General features: G+C 40.2%; 1 protein-coding gene across 1 annotated transcript in view; it reads right to left on the bottom strand.

Annotated features, from left to right (window-relative positions):
• Positions 1–15,079: 15,079 nt before the first annotated feature.
• The window catches only part of HS6ST2 (heparan sulfate 6-O-sulfotransferase 2), a 945,195-nt gene continuing 942,309 nt past the window's right edge, over positions 15,080–17,965 (bottom strand). Inside the window, exon 2 of the mRNA XM_086918700.1 lies at positions 15,080–17,033. Coding sequence (XP_086774826.1) covers positions 16,337–17,033 — 697 coding nt within the window. The 3' untranslated portion in view covers positions 15,080–16,336. The remainder of the gene's footprint in view (positions 17,034–17,965) is intronic.

Genomic DNA, 17,965 nt, shown 5'->3' with positions numbered 1-17,965 from the left:
GAATGCACAGATGAACATTCCACACCAATTGCTGAGAGAGGAATTGATAGGCAATTTGTAACCGAGTGCGCTGCGAGTTGGGGACGATATTACAGGCACTCGTATGCCATTTGCAAAGTCTATCCTGCTGTAAAAAGGGTTCAAATGGCGGATAGCCATGCTTGTTCTTGCCTGGGGTAGTAGCATTTCAGTGCCACCTTTTCGGTTTGAAACATTGTTGCGATTTCTTGCAATTCATGATTATTAACTTTCACAATGTTTTCCCAGAGGTGAGCTGTTGGTGTTGGGCTCTCTTTTCGGGTGGCCTGGGAAAGTTCCTCTAATCGGACAGTGACACTCTTGGTCCACAAGTTGGAGGGTGGGCTGGTCTGGGGTAGGCCATCTGTGTTTGATGGTAGCGCAGTACGCCATCCGTATCGGTGATTGAGGGATCACTCCACACTTGAATGCATATGTTGGTTTATTTTTCGTTGCTATGGCGTGTTTGAGAATATACATCAATGTGTACCACGAACATGTTTTCATCGATTTTTATACATTGCATTTCGGGACTTCCTATTATCTGTAAAATTATGTGGAGGTGTTCCACATTTTGATCAGAGACACGATAACAGAAATCTACTATCACAATGAATTTTTCTCTGTAAGATATTAGGAATAGCTCTACTCAAGGCTTCAGTAGTTATTTGAATTCAATAAACTAGCAGAAACACACAAGGTGAATTAAAGAATCAAAATCGTAATTTAATTGTATTCATCGGGTCCATTTTCAATTTACAGTCAGTGAAAAGAGTTCTTTTTGTAAATCTACATAATAACAGAGCTACAGTGGAAATCAATAATGTGGTTATGACATATGTAATCATTACCTCCTATTTGTGCAGTATATACAGTATGCGGAATACATAAACAAAATGCCGCACGAAGACAAAGCATATTTCTGCAAAGGACTGATGAATTCCCTCACGTGAACGCTTCGCGCTCCGCCATGCGAGTGGACACACACCATGTTGGAATAAATACATTTGCCCTGACACAGTGATATTTCGACAAAATTATGCACCCAATCTCGCTTTTTCACTACATTTGAAACAACATGACATAAATGATATGTGCACCTGTGGCCAGTGCAACAAGACATACTTTTTACAGACAGGAAACTCGAAGCGTCTGGTGGCGTCCTCTCAAACGTCACTTCCTCCTCTGAGAAACATAATTAACAAGTCATGCCTCAAAGGTGTGTGCACGCGTGACATATCTGTATACACATACACAATCCAATACAATCATTATTGATAAGTTTCCCTTCTTAAACCTCACCTCCTCAGTAAAACAACAGACACACTTCGTTCATGTTTTATCAACAGTATTTTATACACGAGGTGACTTCGTATTCTGTTTGTGGGCGACTGCGTTTCCAGATTTGGAAATAGCCAGGGTTACATGTAATGAATACATCAATGAAATATTTTTATAGAGTACACTGTGACCTCCATCGAGTTTTCACGGCGCTGGTATAACTAAAATATTCACAATACCTTTTTTTTTTTCACCATAGGAATCCCTATGTTTTGAATGACCCACTTGTGCTAAATAAAGAACGTTTAAATAGTGCAACCCGTCATAATAAAGACTTAGTCCATGAAGCGCCCGATTCACAAAGCATTTTACACTTTCGCAAATTATCATTTGAACATGTAAAATCCCAATCCCGATTCACAGAATCCCAACTGTTTGAATTTTACATGTGCAAAAAGCATCTAAGAACGCCTACATTTCACCTGTATTTGCATATTCATAGCCCGAGGCCCTTGTGTATGTGTGTGTGTGGGTGGGGGCGGCAGGGGGGGCTGGGGGGGGTGTATGCTCGGGCATACATGCATAAAGGGCTGAACACCCATACACTTGCCACCGTGGAAAAACACACACAATCACTCTTTTGCAGTGTAGAACTAACTACATTTTCAAAGTGGGAATGGAATAATTCCATTGCCTTCAGTACTCTTGAGATCCTCTGTGAATTCCATGAAAAGTGGAAATTCACTCTAAATGTAGGCATAGCAAATTTCTAACTTTATTGGACTCCTTCAAATACCTGGAGATGCTCATTAACATGGATTTGGGGTGCAAGACTTTTTAAATTGGAGCCTGAAAACAGACATTTTGCCTAGTTTCTATGATTTATAACTAAACAGATGTAGGTCTCAAACACTGAATCTCATGTATTCAAACATTGTTATTTTAATGTTTTGCATAGAGATGTATAGATTTAAATCTGAGATACCGAATTTGTGTCCTGATGTTTGATTTTTAACCATTTCTTTTCAACAAAACACATTTCACTGAAGAACAATATTGTTGCAAAATCATGTATTTACACTTATATTTGTGGCAAAAAAAGAATGGTTAGCTCTTGTTTCTTTTACATAAATCAAGGGTTGTATATATGTAGGACTGCTCCACCTTATTCTTGAGTTTAAGGTACTGCCAGTTGGGTTCATGGATTATGCTGACTCTAATGCTTCAGGCAGGAAACTGTTGCTCTCCTCCTTGCTTACAACCATACATTCACCAGAGTTCCTTTGCTAGATATCAGCAATGCTCACTAAGGCTGCTGTTCTGGGGCAAGAAGTTTATCTATTAAGTACATCCATTACGAGGGCAATAATTTCCAGTCACAAAATGGACACTGAAATACTGTATACAAAGCCAGGGCCAACCCACTATTCGAGGCATTTTGGAGTAAAGTAGTACTGCTGTAGTACTCATTTATGTACTCTTACATGCCTTTGTGAAGCGACCCAGAACATCTGTGAACAAAATGGGAATATTCAGGAAATATTCATACACTTTTAGTACACATTGAAAGGCCTGTGACTTCTCTGCACTTTTAATATAGGGAGCTGGACGTTTTGGGCTGATTCACTAAGGCAAGTAATAGTACCTAAAAGAGTACTAGTGAAGTACTTCTTCCATACTGTAAATGTTTTTATAAACTAGAACATAAATGGCCAAATTGGTTTATTAAGGTTGCTCATTGCACACATATTTTCACATCTAATCGCACATAGTTCATATTGTTAGGCCTACAATTTCGGTTTCATTTTAAAGTTCGCAGTGTTCGCTTGAATTTACTCGAGGCTCATTCTAGTCTTGATGTTAAAGTGTGTGATGTAAATTTAACATATCCAGTCTAACAAACAAGAATGATCCTGTTAACTCTTAGAATTAATAACAAGTACCATTGCATTAACCAGGGCTTGGTGAATTCTTATATTGATGGGAACCCTCCACCAACATTGGGGCAAAAACTCACGAAATGAGCCAGTACGATGGAATGTGATTCACTTTTACCATCTTAGAATTAGTGACTCATGGATGAGATAGTTTGTTCAGTTTTTTAAACTTTAATTTGTTTTCTATAATACATCACCTCCTTTTGTGAGTAATCATTGTTCCCAAAACTAAGGTGAAAATGTACTGCCGATCTATGGTGGCTTCCAGATTGTGGCAGCTCCTAAACTTCAATAATACATCTAGTTTACTTTTAAACAAACACATTTCCTTCAACTGTAATAGTCACACGAGGACTTTCTAAAAGGCCTAAACCTTCAGAGCTCAATTCATGAATGGGGTTACAAGTGATTTTAATGTTTGCCAACTTACATATCAAAATTATCACCGCACCCACATGAAATCCATACAGCTACTTAAATACAAGCAAAAAGTAACTAATTCAGATTTAAGACAACTGATCTCCTGCCTGTACAGATCCATGCAGAAAGAGAGGGTATGAAATAGTCTAGCTGTTAGGGCACGTGGGATATGTTCACACGTATTGAAGAGGACTGTTAATATCTGATTATACCTTTTTCTGGAAGCATATGCCACTGGGAATTGCAAGGCCCTCACCCACATAAATGTGGCATGCTTCATCATTGGGGGTTTCCACACTTAAATGCATACTTTTTTTCTTTTTTATATTTACAAAGGAGAGAAAATCTCCTGATGTCATAGAGAATAACGTGAAATAACAAAGCATTCAATATTCCAACTCACTAATTTATTACTGGTTACCCAAACTGGATTAAAAACTGAAAATTACAACTCAGGTTATCAGTGATGGATTAGGGTTAGAGTACTCTTCCATCTAGACAGGTCTACACGTTTCAGTGGTCAATAAAGAGCCCCGTGGGTCTACAGCTTTCTTCAGGGCCTAAATATATCTCTGGCTCTGACGTCATAGATATGAAAAGCCCATTTGTAAAGCCTCCTTGGTCACAAATCGCATTCCCAATATCGCAAAAGCCAGGATAACGTTTACAAAGTCACATGGAATTATTCAATTGACTACTACCACTATGTTATGGTATTTACTCTTAACCCAGGGAAGAGAAGGCGATGTCACCTTCTAATCACACACTCATCAAGGGCAGGGCACCACAGCGCTTTTCTGCATACTTTATCCCACTGCAGTGACACCCCATTCAGTTTGCGCTGAGATGACATGGCATAGACAATATTGATCAAATGCAAAGAAACAAATAATGCCCCCAGACTGCCCCTGCACATCCTCTGTCTAACTCATGCCCTCTTCTGTAAAATAGGCTCTTTTATTCACACTGCCACCAGGCAGGCATTACCCTGATATATTATGATCTTGAATCCTGTTTTGCCGGTGGCCTTGCTTGCATCCAGCAACTTTGCATGCCCAGCTCGTACTCCCTTAGCAATGGAGAGATTTCCATTGTCCCAGAGGCAAAGTATGACCTGTAAAAGTACTCGGAATTAGTTAACACACACAGGTAACAATAAATACATACATGTGAAGGGGCAAGGATTATGAGTGGCTCTTAGCTTGCAGGCTGCTTTTGAGAAGCTCCCACATCCTATGGCCTCGTCGGAAGGTGGCCAGGAAGTGTACCTTTCACCTAATCAGCCTGTGGAGTCCTCTAAAATTAGGACATGGCTTTATTTGGACATGGCAACATTAAAAACTGTACTAAAATCTGGCTCCTCGTTAGATCCCCTTCCTCCAGCAAAACACAGACCTTTAGAGGATGCTGCCCTAACTGTTATTCTTAAACTTCTCAATACTTCTTTGAGCCAAGAAAATATCCTCCTGTTAGTCAAACCTCCGTCCAATTTCTCTTCTTTCTGTTTTTTCCAGGATTTAAGAAAAGCATCTTAACACCCAACTTTCTTGATATGTTGAGTCTCATCAGATGATCGACTAGTCACAGTCTGGTTTTAGGGCGGCATACAGTACCAAAACCACTCTCCTTGGGGTCACAGAATGTCTTAAGCAACAGCTCGACTCTGGCGGTAGGGTGGTCTCAATTTGCTTGACTTAAGTGCAGCGTTTGATACAGTGTTGCACTCTATTCTGGCAGATGGACTTGAGGTCTTGGGCATAGAAGGCATGGCCTTGACGTGGATGACCTCCTTCTTAGAAGATCACACCTGCCAGGTCGTCTCAGCCAATGTAAGATCTAAGTTATCAGCACTGTCCTCTGGTGTTCCTCAGGGATCCATCCTGAGCCCACTGCTCTTCAACATTTACGTTTTTTTGATGATCATAAACTGATGGCACCCAGATTGTCTTTTAGTTATCAGCTGATCAAGATCCCTCCTTACTCCATCTGGGCCTGAGGAATATTTCCTTCTGGATGAATAAAAACACACTGAAGCTGAACAGTGATAAAACTGAGGTCTTGGTTCTGGGTAAAAACACAGAGTTCTGACGAGCCAATCATTGGGCGGAGTCACTTAGGCCTTTACCATTTATGGCGACCAAAGTCAAGAATCTCGGCATTATTAATGACAACAAGCTCTCCCTGGAACCACAGGTGTCCAAGGTCACTGCCACCTGCTTCACTGTTCTCAAGTGGCTAAAAAAAGATCCTTTGGCTAATTCTTCCGGCCACCCGAAGAACCGGGCTCCAAGTCCTAGTGATATCTAGATTGGATTATGGCAATGTGCTGAACTTGGGCACTGATTAATGTTCGATTCGTATTTACAAATCATTTAGAACACGACAGCTCACCTACTCTTCCCGCTACCTAGACATGCATCATGAACTACATTGGCTTAAGATCGATAAGAGCATTAAATTCAAGCCTTTGTGCTACATGTTCAGGGCCCGACATGGTTTGGTCCCTCCTATATATTCAAGATCTGGTGACCCCCTATGTGCCTACCCAACAGTTTAGGTCATCCAACCTATCACTGTTCGCAACACCCAGGTATCGCCTTGTTCGGATGACGCTCGTTTGCCTATCTGGGCCCGAAACTCTGGAACTCTCTTCCGGTCTCTCTTCGGATCTGCCACTCTCTAATTACCTTTCGTTTGAATCTGAAGACATGGCTTTCTTAGCTGTCCGCTGCGGCTCTCTTCTGCTGTCTATTCTTGCACTGGGAGACCACTCGGGGTAGCGTGCGCACTACAAATTTTGCATAGTAATAATAATAATAATAATGGCTTTGCAATTAAACCGAGCCGATGCAGCTGGCAAAACTTTAAACAGTTCACCACTAATTCTATGAGGCTGGGAAGCTCGCAGTGCAAGCGCATGCAGTCCACCTTCTCATGAAAAATGTTCAAGGTTAAGCTTCTTTCTTCAGTTACCACTAGCCACACTAATGTGAAGTGTTTGTTGGCAAGTGGGTTCTGCACTTGCGCTAGGTGCTACAGGTTGAGCTTTTCTTTCTCTCATTCTTGCTCTCCTTTTTTCTAATTTCCTTCAGCCCTCCACTTCTTTTTTTCTTTTACATCTATTTTTCAGTTTTCTTTCCTCATTCTCTATTTTTTCCTTTCCTTATATTCTTAATTTCCTCCTTTCCACCCTTGCTTCTTTCTGTTTTTTGATTGTTTCTTTGTCTTTTTTTCTCCTTTACTTCTTGCATTCTCGATTTTATTTCCTGCTCTCTTTATCTAGTATCTTTCTCTCTTGCTATGCTCTTTTCTTCTTTTTCCTTTCCTTCTCTCTCCTTTCTCTTCTTCCCTTCGAATCTTTTTCTCAACTTCTTCTTATTTCATTTTTCACCCCTTGATTTTTATTCTTGTTTATATTCTCTTTTACCTCTTGTTGCTTTTCTCCTTTCTTGACCTCCTTTGTCTACTCTTCACTGTGCCCTTTTCTGCTCTCTTTATTTTCCTTCTCTTCTCCCCTTTCGTTCTTCTTTCTCATTTATTTTGCTTCTTGTCTCCTTTTGCCCCACCTTTATTTTTCTCCTTCTCTTATGGTTCTATTTATGTTTTCCTCTCCCCCTTTCTTTTACTCTTTGTTTCCATTTATCCTTTACTTCTTCTATTCTTTCTTATGTTCACTTTGCTTCTGTTATTTTTCTCCTTGTTTGTTCTTTTTCTCATTTCCATCTCACATTTTCCAACTTTTCTTCCATTTCATTTTTATACTTCTCGTTTCTCCTTTACTTCTCTTCATTTTTTCGTTTCCTTCTTCCTTTATCCTTTCCTTGTGCATCTCTTCTTGTTCTTCTTTTATTCTCCTCTTCTTTTTACCCTTTTCACTTTCTTGCTTTCACATTTTTCCTCATTCTTTGTGTCTTTTGTCCCTTTATTTCTCTTTCTTTCCTACTTCTCTTTTCTTTCTCTCCCAATTCTCTTTTTTTCTCTTATCCCTCTGTCTTTCCCTCCTTTGCTTCTCTCCTGTTCTCTATCATTGTCTTTCTTCTTACTTTTGCTCATTTCTTTGTTTGCTTTCTCTTTTCTTCTGTCCTTTTCATATATCATTTTTCTTTCTCTCTACACACTCTCTTTTATTCTTTCTTGCCTTTCTTTCATTCCTTTTTCCTCTTTCCTTTTCTCCATCTGCACTTCACATTTCCTTCTCGACCTTTTTTCTTTGCTTTTCTGTTTTCATTTACTCCTTTTCATCCTTCCATTGTTCTCCGTTCATTTCGCTTTTTCTTTTTCTCCTTTCCTTCTGGTTCTCCTCTTTCTTCTTTCCTTCTTTTTGACTTTCCCAAACTCCCTCATTCTTTCTTTATTTTTGTTTTATGATTGCCTGGCATGTATTCTCACGAGCATGGGAGTGGCTGCAGAGATATGTTTGTTTGAGAAAACCTATGACGTCATCAAGTACCTCGCAAAATATAGCATTGATAATCATCCTTCCTAGTTAAGGGGGCAATGAATAGGTGCAAACGATCTTGTTTTTTTGACATCAAGCAATGAACCTCAGGAAACCTAGCTAGACAATAGAGGTTTTTTGTCCCTGGTTCACATAGATAGAGTAGCATCATCCCAAGTACTTGGATGAAAGAGATCACCAGAACCAGTGACATTCTTGCATCCGAAAGGTGATTTATAAACTAGAACAAAGGGACACAACTGAATTTGGTGGGCCCAGGGGTAAACCTTTCACTAAGAAGCTATGGTGTGCTTAATGTTGCATGTGCTAGACAGCAGAGCTTGGGTTCTTGAGTGACAGAGTTTAAGTTGCTTGGCCTTTATGTACCTTTATCTAATTAATTCGCATAACCATCAGTAGCCCAGGACAATTTTCTTTGATCAGAAGTAGTTTCACAAAAGGACAGGTTGGAGGCCACTGTCCTAACAGACATTCTTTGATTTACTTCATGTCTTCTTTTTGAAGTTGCACTTCTAAAGTATTATGGGTTATTGTGACATCGTAGCTGCTTGCAATTGGAGTTGTTGATTGGATGATGATCTTTTTGTTGTCACTTTCACAAAAATTAATATTTAAATACATAGCACATCTGAAAGGCGTGTGTCAGAACCCTGTTCCGAGAGCCATAAGGCAGGCACGAGCAACATGCCCAACCGTGGAAATTGAGGTCTTTCACTTCTGATGTCCAGGAGCCGGACCTACTATGATCCTGAACAACTACGCCAGATACCCCTTCAGCACTTAATACATTTGTAGCATGGGTTGAACATTCCAAGGGTTCTTGGGGGAGGTGGGCACAGGGGGTTGAAAACAGGCTCACAGCTCAAAATACTTTTAGTAGCAACAATAAATAATTGTTCAGTCAAATACTTGCTTGTATGAAAAAAAGAGTATTTGAATACCAACACAAAGTAAAATATAGCATTCATAAACAATACACACAGTCCCATGAGGTCAGGGCTCTAGTATGTTAACATGCAGGTTCTTGAGTCTCACTCCTCTCTTGCCAGCAGTAGTGATTATTCCCCAATCACTACAGGTGACATTCAGGTTAAACTGCACTAGTTGTCCAAGTCTCAGAAGTCCCACGATTATTAAAGTCAAAAGAGTTCCAGCACCAAAGTTCTAAATATTAGGCAAGTTCCCCCCGGAGCAGTCTGACCCATAAATCAGTCCTACTTTTGATGACAGTCTAGACCAGATCACTTTTCTTGCATTTTCCCGGTGGGCCTACATGGAATATGGGTTATTGTCCATACTCTGCGCAGAGCCCATGGCTGTATCTACACAGCAGTAACTTTCATGGTGGCATCACCTGGCATATAGGGGTTGCCGACTTTGCTCCTCAAATGGACTAAGGCCTGATTATTACAGCATTAATCTTCACAGGCGTCCCACCTGACAAATGGGGTAGCCGACTCAAACCCACACATGGGCAAAGACCATATCGGTGCAGCAAAGTTTACAGCTCCCTACAAGGAGGCTCTCCTCCAGCATACAGGGGTTGCTGACTTCAACCTGCATATGGGAACTGACCCAAATGGTGGTGGAACCATCTCCTTGCACCTTGGTAATGGGATCCCCCACTGGTTCTCACTCCTTCCGAAACTATCCTTTTACTCACAGGGGACACTGATCTTAGCAAGCAAGCAGGATGGGCGCTCCAGGGGCAGGTGCTCTTGGATTCCCTGGGTGATGTCCCCTTGCTGAACAGGGAGACTAGCAGTCCTTGCACCTAGCCATGGTCACAGGTAGAAGTCTTGCAGAGCTTCTCCTCCTTGCACAGCCCGACTGGCTGCTTGACAGTTGACAATTTTGGGGTCCTCAAGCTCTCCTTCTTATAGTCCATCCCCAGACACCAAACATGATTTGGAGTCTGAGTCTTTGATGTGTATATCGGTGGGCTGCTTCCTTTTGCCTTGCCCTCTCCTATGCCCTGCTCTTCCTCCAGAAAGAAGTCTCTCACAGATAGAGCGACTCCAGATCTGATAACCTCACAACACTAGCCATGGGAGTGACTAGAGGTTCACACCTGGATGTCAGCCAGAGTGATATGTGTATCAAATGTTTAACACAGGGCCTTGTTCCTACTCTTTACAATTCTCTAATCAGTCCTTTCTGAGATGTACCCAAGTTTCTTCCCAGTGACCCCACTCTGAATAGTATAGAACCAAAGAGCACCCTTTGAAGTATACTGAAGAGCCAGGCTCTCACTTCCTCCAGTGTGTCTCACCCAAATCTCAAGAATACAGCAATCCACAAATCTGTCTGGTGGGGATTCCTCTACCTCCTCATGATTCTCCAGTTAGCCCAGGGTCTCCACGGAATCTTCCATGTATCGTACCATTTGCTGGCCCGCATACATCCAACACTTGCGTAAAACACACATGCACTACACAGCACTACATCGCCCATATATTGTACCATTTACAGGCACTCATACACCCAGCATATGTATATACTGCACATTACCTCATCCTCCCTTTATTATATGATTTACAGACATGCATACACCCAGCACATGAATATAATACAAACGCACTGCACAGCACTGTACACCAGTCCAATGTAGTCCAAGGGGGAATTAAGCAGTAGTCTTTCATCACTATGTGCGTAGTGCTTTGGGTGCCCATCCTGATCTAAACATACCTCAATCCATGAGGCAGGCCTATGTAATGGCACACACACATGATCCGTGTTCGTCTATGACAGTAAAAAAAAAACATCAGGGATCCAGAAGTCATTACAGTTGGGGCAGTCAGAGCAGGGGTACACATGCATAAACATGAAAATAACTTTTTTGTCCCAAGAGCTTGTTTTTTTTAAACATCAGTTTTAAATCACCCACCCAGTAAATGCTCTTTTTAAAGTTAAAGTTATTATTGCAAGAATATGGGGGCCACATTTGTGAAGTAAAAGGTTTATGTTTTTTATGGCATATGCTTCCAATACAAACGTCAAAAATAATCATTGTACTAACATGCCACAGCCAGGGTTATCGACTGTGCCAATGCTTGTTTTATGCCCGTGTTTAACCAAGAACGCCCACAAGCTGCTCTACTCCATATTTTGCACTTTCAGGAATTCCACCATATTGGCATAATTTTGAGCTGGTAAACATAATCTGCAGTATCATAATTCGACCAGGCATGATTCTCTGTATAGGGATTAAGAATTTGGCCACGTCTGCACATCTTAAATTAAATTGCGCGCGAATAAATTTACAAATAGTTTTCATCATGCTGACATGGTATTTGTACAAAATATCAGTATCACAAATATCGTGGGACAGAATATCGTGTCAAAAATATTGAGGACAAGAATATTTTGTACATCATTTTCTATGGGTAAGTAAAGTTTTACTCTATATAACTTCACGTATATAGATTTGGAGATAAGCATAGTACATTTATACTTACCAATTTGCACTTATCTTCTTGATATTCTTGTCCTTGATATTTTGGTCCTTGATATTCTGTTGACTCAACATTTGTGTTTCCGATATTCTGTCACTGATCCGACATTACACCCGAACCTTTACAAAATTATGTTTCAACTACTATTAAGTACACACTGCACATACATATGGGGCAGCCCAACCCCATCTGTAATACATAATGTGGCAGTGCCGGAAGATTGCCTGTGCATTTTTTAGTGAGCCATTCCCTCACTGGCAAGGGAGACTTCTCAATGCAATGACGAGGAGCTGTCTCTTTCCAAATATGAAGTGTAGTAGCATCACACCTTTGTGCAGGGGCCACGCGCTTTCTAAGGCCTCATTCTACTTCAGCAACATTTATTCATGGCTTTTAATTCCAAGTAGTCCTTCTGTCTTAGTTAATGAGGCAGCTTGTGTGTCTATACCATTGGATGGCACCAGATGCCATGTTTTCTCTTTCCCTGAAGTACATGTTTTCAGTACTCATAAAAGGGTGTTGCTGATCATATCTGGTCTAAATGGTAAAACCATCCAGGAGGCTGTGAATTAAGTTTTAGCCCCTGGCCTTGCACTAAATTATGATAAGTCTGTACATACAGCAAACATTTGATGTTGAAAGAAAGACCCAATGGTGTGAGAGGAGTTATAGTTGAAGATGTGCAATAAATTGAGCCGTACAAGAAAAAAAACTTAAAGATGTCCTTGAGGATGAAGGGTATTCAATGCGTGACATTGGGCTTAGTGCATGGGTGGCTCACTCTGAAGCAGACAGATTATATATGTATTGGAATGCGAAAAGTGACGGAGAGGCTCGTGGACTCAGTGGCACACCAGTTCAGCAGCGTGATATGATGAGTCTGAAAGACCAAACTCTAGATTATGCACCAGGATTATAAAATAGGTTCTAATGTGTTTATTAGACCTTTGACTTGGTAATAGCACAGATTTGGTAGTTCTGACAGTGCCTGAATCTCAGACAAGAGATGGATGGCGGTGGTGCTGAGGCTCTGACACTTTCTGAATAGCCTGCATCCTATGACACCATGGACCATTCCAGCTTCCCTTCAATATTAACCAAGGCTGGTTTCAGGAGAGCTGAGCTCAGCTGGTTGAACTCTTTTGAGCAGGGAGTGTCTATCCATTGTGAGTTTATCCGGATTTCTGCTTCAGCGCTCAGTAACTAGGCTGCCGTATCCCACAAGTCCCTGCTTCATACTTTCTTTAGTGGATTATGGTAATGGCACTAAGCTGGTTTTTGCTCAATATCATTAACGTCAATCCTGGTCAGATGGAGGTCTCTTCATTCTGGCACGGCAGTAGCTGACCATCTGCCATGGGCACATGCCCAACTCCAACAATGAGGGGCGAGATGTAGGCTTGCATATTGACTGAAATTTGTCTTTGGAAGCACCAGTGGCCAAGGAATCTAGCAATATATTATTTTAGCTAAAGGTTCTCAGGAGAATGATACTTTTCAGAGACTCAACTTCATTTTGCTGTAGTTAACACCCTAATTTAATCGCGTTTTGACATCAGAAATGGCGTCTACTTGTAGGTTTTGGAAAAGCTATTGAAGTTGGAGAAGTGTGGCTCACGGTGTAGAGCAGGCAGACCCGGAAGCTGAGGTCAGACCCGGGACCAGGGTTCAATTCCCGACACAGCAGGGTCTTGAGCTCAAATGTCCACGGACTCGATAATTCTCGCTTCGGTGCCTGCTCTAATCATGGGTTCTCACTCTGCAACTCTGGGCATTAAGCTTGCTTAATCTCCACAACGGCCCCCTGCGGCGGGATGCCTGGCTTTCACCTTGGGGATGCCCTGTAGGGGCTATCTCACAGGGAAAATCCAGGACGGGTTCCCAAGGCAAGCGCCGGGAAACCTCCGGGTAGCTGTGCGCTCAATAAATGCAATAATAATAATAATAATAATAACCGTCTGCAAATAGTTCAAAAAACAGTAACCCATCTGAATGTTAACCTCTTTAAAAGGCCCCTCAAGAGTGCTCCATTGACTGACTGTTCAGAACAGTGTAACCTTCCAACGCATGGCCGCCATTCTGAAGGTCATATTCCACCACTGATTGTCAGACTTCGGCATTCAGCTCGTGTTCACCCTTTCTACCTCTAACATTTGCCAGTTTAGCCCTATTGGTAATTTTCACGACTTGATAGTATGGAATGGTGGCAATGCTTTTTTTCTTACAGAGTAGAAGTTCTGAAATTCTCTTCAGAAACACAGAAAGTCTCAGAAGATCTGGTGGTTACACTTTAGTTGATCTGCAGTTCTGATTCCGGCAGAAGTTATGTTACACTGACCTTCTTCAACACCAAGAGGGTCAAGTGATATATAAAGGATATCCTAACATTACTTGAAATGTGGTAAGAAGATAATCAGCCTGCAAGCTGTACTGCATTCGATAGTAAGACTTTATTATATCACGTTGATAATGGCTCTCAAATAAATATGACATACGCAGAGAAACCATTGAAGAGAGTGAACCTACACAATGAATGATAGGATACTCCCAACAATCCATAGCATAACCACCTCAAGAATTATAAAACATCCAAAGAGGAAGAAAGAGTGGTTAAACCTAACCGAAGGGCCTTGAGGTGAGGCAACCAAGAACAGTTCATGAGTTAACCAGACTCTAATTCAAGAAAGGAGGAGAGATCTTGCAATTCTCTATGGTTCTCTTTCTTTTATAGAGACACATCACTAAGGCTGGTGGGGTGCACTGTTGCAATATCTAGATTCATTTGTCCCTCTTGGTTAACGAACGAGAGGGTTTAAAAACAGGTTATTTTGTTGCGTTTGTGCTAAGGGACTTGTTAAATACTCTAATTTGAGCTTAGGGCCAGCCAGTCAGTTTGCCTGGTGTCTGTGAGGCCGAAGTGGCTGTAGAGTGGGGCTGATGAACAAGACCCTCCATCCAATGTTAAGTAACTTGTCCAGGAGAGCAGCGGAAGGATCATGAACCCAAGTCGAAGAATACTGCGGTAGCCCAGTCTCTAAAAGCTAAGACTTTGATGAGAGTATTCACAAACCAAAGAAGGTTTGGGCTTATGTTTTGTTTAACTTGAATGGTGGTGGTCATGAAACTGTGGCAGCAACGAAGCATGGCAGAAACAAATAAATACCAAAAGTAGCCTGGAGTGCAAGTGGAGGGCCAAAGGATAACATTCAAAGTCAGAAGATGGACCAGTAGAGACTGGTAGATTAATATCCTTGGTTTCGCACATTTGTATGTGTAATATCACTCAAATGTTAGTCATGGACTTAATTACCACAATAGTGTAGAGACTTGCAGAGATTCCATGAATGTTACACTGGAGATTGTGATTAATTTATATTTGAGTAATTTCTGTGTGAGGTTGAGATCCAAGTATGCTGATCGAATTACGGAATTCATATTTTAGGCCTATCATTGTTCGCATTTTCAAATGTAACAGATATTGCCTTACAAATGCAAACAGTGGCACGTGCTCTCGTCCACATGGTATCCATTTATTTATTTAATGCCTGACAAATATATGTTATTTACTGTTTGGCTTCACAAATGACTTATCACGCAGTTCATTATGGCTGGCCTCAAGTCCCACTGGGCACTACTTACTTCGATTCTTTTCAATATATATGTCCTATCACATTCACAAGACTAAATTTACATACAAGGTCTTCTGTCGGTGCAACGCTCTACATAGCAAATAGTGATAAAGAGATTTCTGTAATCCATTACATTGGCAATTTGCTGCCTTAAATGTTAATAAAGTAAGCTAAGCTCTAAGTCTCTATTAACATGATTTCAACAATGTTTACAGGTGAATATCATCTGTATTTTGACATTTTAATTTACAGGATATTTAGTAAATACTGCCTAATTGTGTTTTTCAAGACAAAAGGTCTTTAAAATTGATCAAAGAGGGACTGAACCATGTTGTATGTTGTGCAGATCCCAGCAATATGAATTTACATAGAAATAGTCTAAATGAAGCTAATTTATATCATTGGTGTTGATGCTTTAAATTTGTCCTCGATCCGACTCTCCTCAATTTTGAGGACACCACTAGTCTAGACTCCAACTTTTCTCTTTTTCCTACAAATAATATGCACATAATAACAAGAATATTAAACCATCGCACATAAAGATTCAAAAGGAAAAGCTTCTCTTTTTCATACATGAAAAAATTATAAATTAAAGCACTTAGCAAAAAAATTAGCTTGTGGGAGGTTAAGTGGAGCACCACACATAAACTGAATTTCTTTCTAGGTATCATTATCACTTCCCTTGATCCACGTCATCTTCCTAAACGTAGGCCTCTAATATATGAAATCATTTCCAGTATATGCAACATGAAAGTCGACCATCATTGAATGGGTCTCAGAAGAATGTAACAATTACACAGTAGTGGAGAAGGGAATATTAACCTATTGACTTCAAACGCAGAATTTGTTTTTTTAAGGAATAAGGTACATTTTCTTGTGAGCATCACAATAGGTTGCCTGCAATAAATGTTGATGCACAGGCAAACAAAACAAAATAAGAGCAATCACATGACATTTTAAGATGTAGTACCCCTAATACGCAGGATAGATCATTCAATGCAAAGGCAATTCAAAGGCAACTTTGTTAAACCTTGTTTTCTTCAAACAAATTCTAATCAAAATGTTTTTCCACAATTCCTTTCGCCTACTAATGTGTGTTGTAGTTTATGATAGTCATTAAAAAATTATCAAGTCCGTCTACCGCCATTTCTCTACATTTCCTAAGTAATCATCAGTAGAATTGTCAGTTTGCTCTTTGAAATGAGCATGTTTTGCTCTTAGGATTTTGCGCTGCTCTTGGCGCTTCAGTCGGGCTTCATGATGTTCCTTTTGTCTCATAAATTGATACCTCTGCAAAAAGAGGTCTTTCGCATAGTCATACAATTCCATGTCTAAAAAATTTAAGACCCTGATGTGTTCTTGAGTCTCCTCATCTATTTCCACACTGGAGGCCCTTGTGCTATTGAACTGTGTAAATGGAGAGATGAAGTTCAGGTTAAAAGTTTTTTCAAACAGATACTGGGTTTTCCGTTGAAACTCCGTAAGTCCAAAGAAAGCCATGCGTTTTAGATTCTCTTTTGCGCTGTCCAAAAGAACTTTGTTTCTCTCTTCCTCTTGCATTACAGACAAATTGTAACATCCAACAAGACTCAAGTCAGAGAGCATGCGAACCTGGCGATTGTTGGCGAGGTTGTAAGGGCAGTCCATGAACTCCTTTAGTGAACAGCCAGACCAGTCGTCCCCAGTATAACAACTGGGTAGCTCATCTGAAGTAGGGGATCTTCCATCACACACATGCAATGAAGCCTTCCATGTCGCCCCTCTCTGAACATGCCTCCATTCGCTCAAATATCGAGACACAGGGTCGCGCAGAATCGTGATGTAGTAAAAGTTCCTAAACAAAAGACAAAATTGGAAAGGTGAGAAAACTGGGCACCTTTTATATTCAAATATATTTATTTAACGTTTCAGATAATTTACATTTTAAACCAGAGGAAATAGTTAATGGTTGTCCCACAAAAATTCCAAGTTAAATTAGAGATATCATCTTATAGTAATAGAATCATAGTGTTATAATTAGGGCTTCCTGTTTTTACTGATTTTTACAAATACAGACAGAAATATTTTATTTCGTGTCTGTATTTATTTTTAAATGTGGATAAAAACGGAAATCGGGTTGTTTTTTGAATAATTCAAAATTCTGTCTGCCATGACTGCCAATCCAATAGCTGTGTGGGTTGATAGCAAAGAGGGTTACAAAAAAGGGATTTCAGTAAAGAGGCTTTAACAGCAGTAGATACACACAAGGCTGATACTGAAATTTGTATGTATTCATATAAGTGCATTGATTTAACTTGGGAGGCATATTTATTGGTTGAATAAATGTGGAAATATACTTATTTCAGCTTTATGTTTTCACAAAGACCAAAATATATATAAATAAATACAGATAAAATTTACAAAAAAATAAGTATGGATAAATACCGATGAAAATGTAAAAAAAACATAAAACCGTAACCCCTAGTTATAATACAAACACAATGTTTCCTTATATCCTTATAGAGTTATCTGTCGTCAATACTGTTCAATCATAGAAACTTCATGAGCGAATTGATCACAATAAACAACCTTTACATTTCAACCTGCAACTCTATTTTGTAAAAGGATACGTCCAGACAGTCATCACATTTTGTTGAAGGTCTCAAAAATCAGTAAAAATATTGTACATTTGAAATATTATCTCCACAGGTTTACTATAACCTGAGGGTTCGAGCCCTATAGACAGTCCATTTACAGCTCATGCCGATATTAGCTTGCCTCTTATGC

This window comes from Lissotriton vulgaris, chromosome 4_1 (genome assembly GCF_964263255.1).
Source record: "Lissotriton vulgaris chromosome 4_1, aLisVul1.2, whole genome shotgun sequence".
NCBI classification, from domain to species: domain Eukaryota; kingdom Metazoa; phylum Chordata; class Amphibia; order Caudata; family Salamandridae; genus Lissotriton; species Lissotriton vulgaris.
Note: the sequence above shows the minus strand (reverse complement) of the source record. Positions and strands in the feature narration are given on the sequence as shown.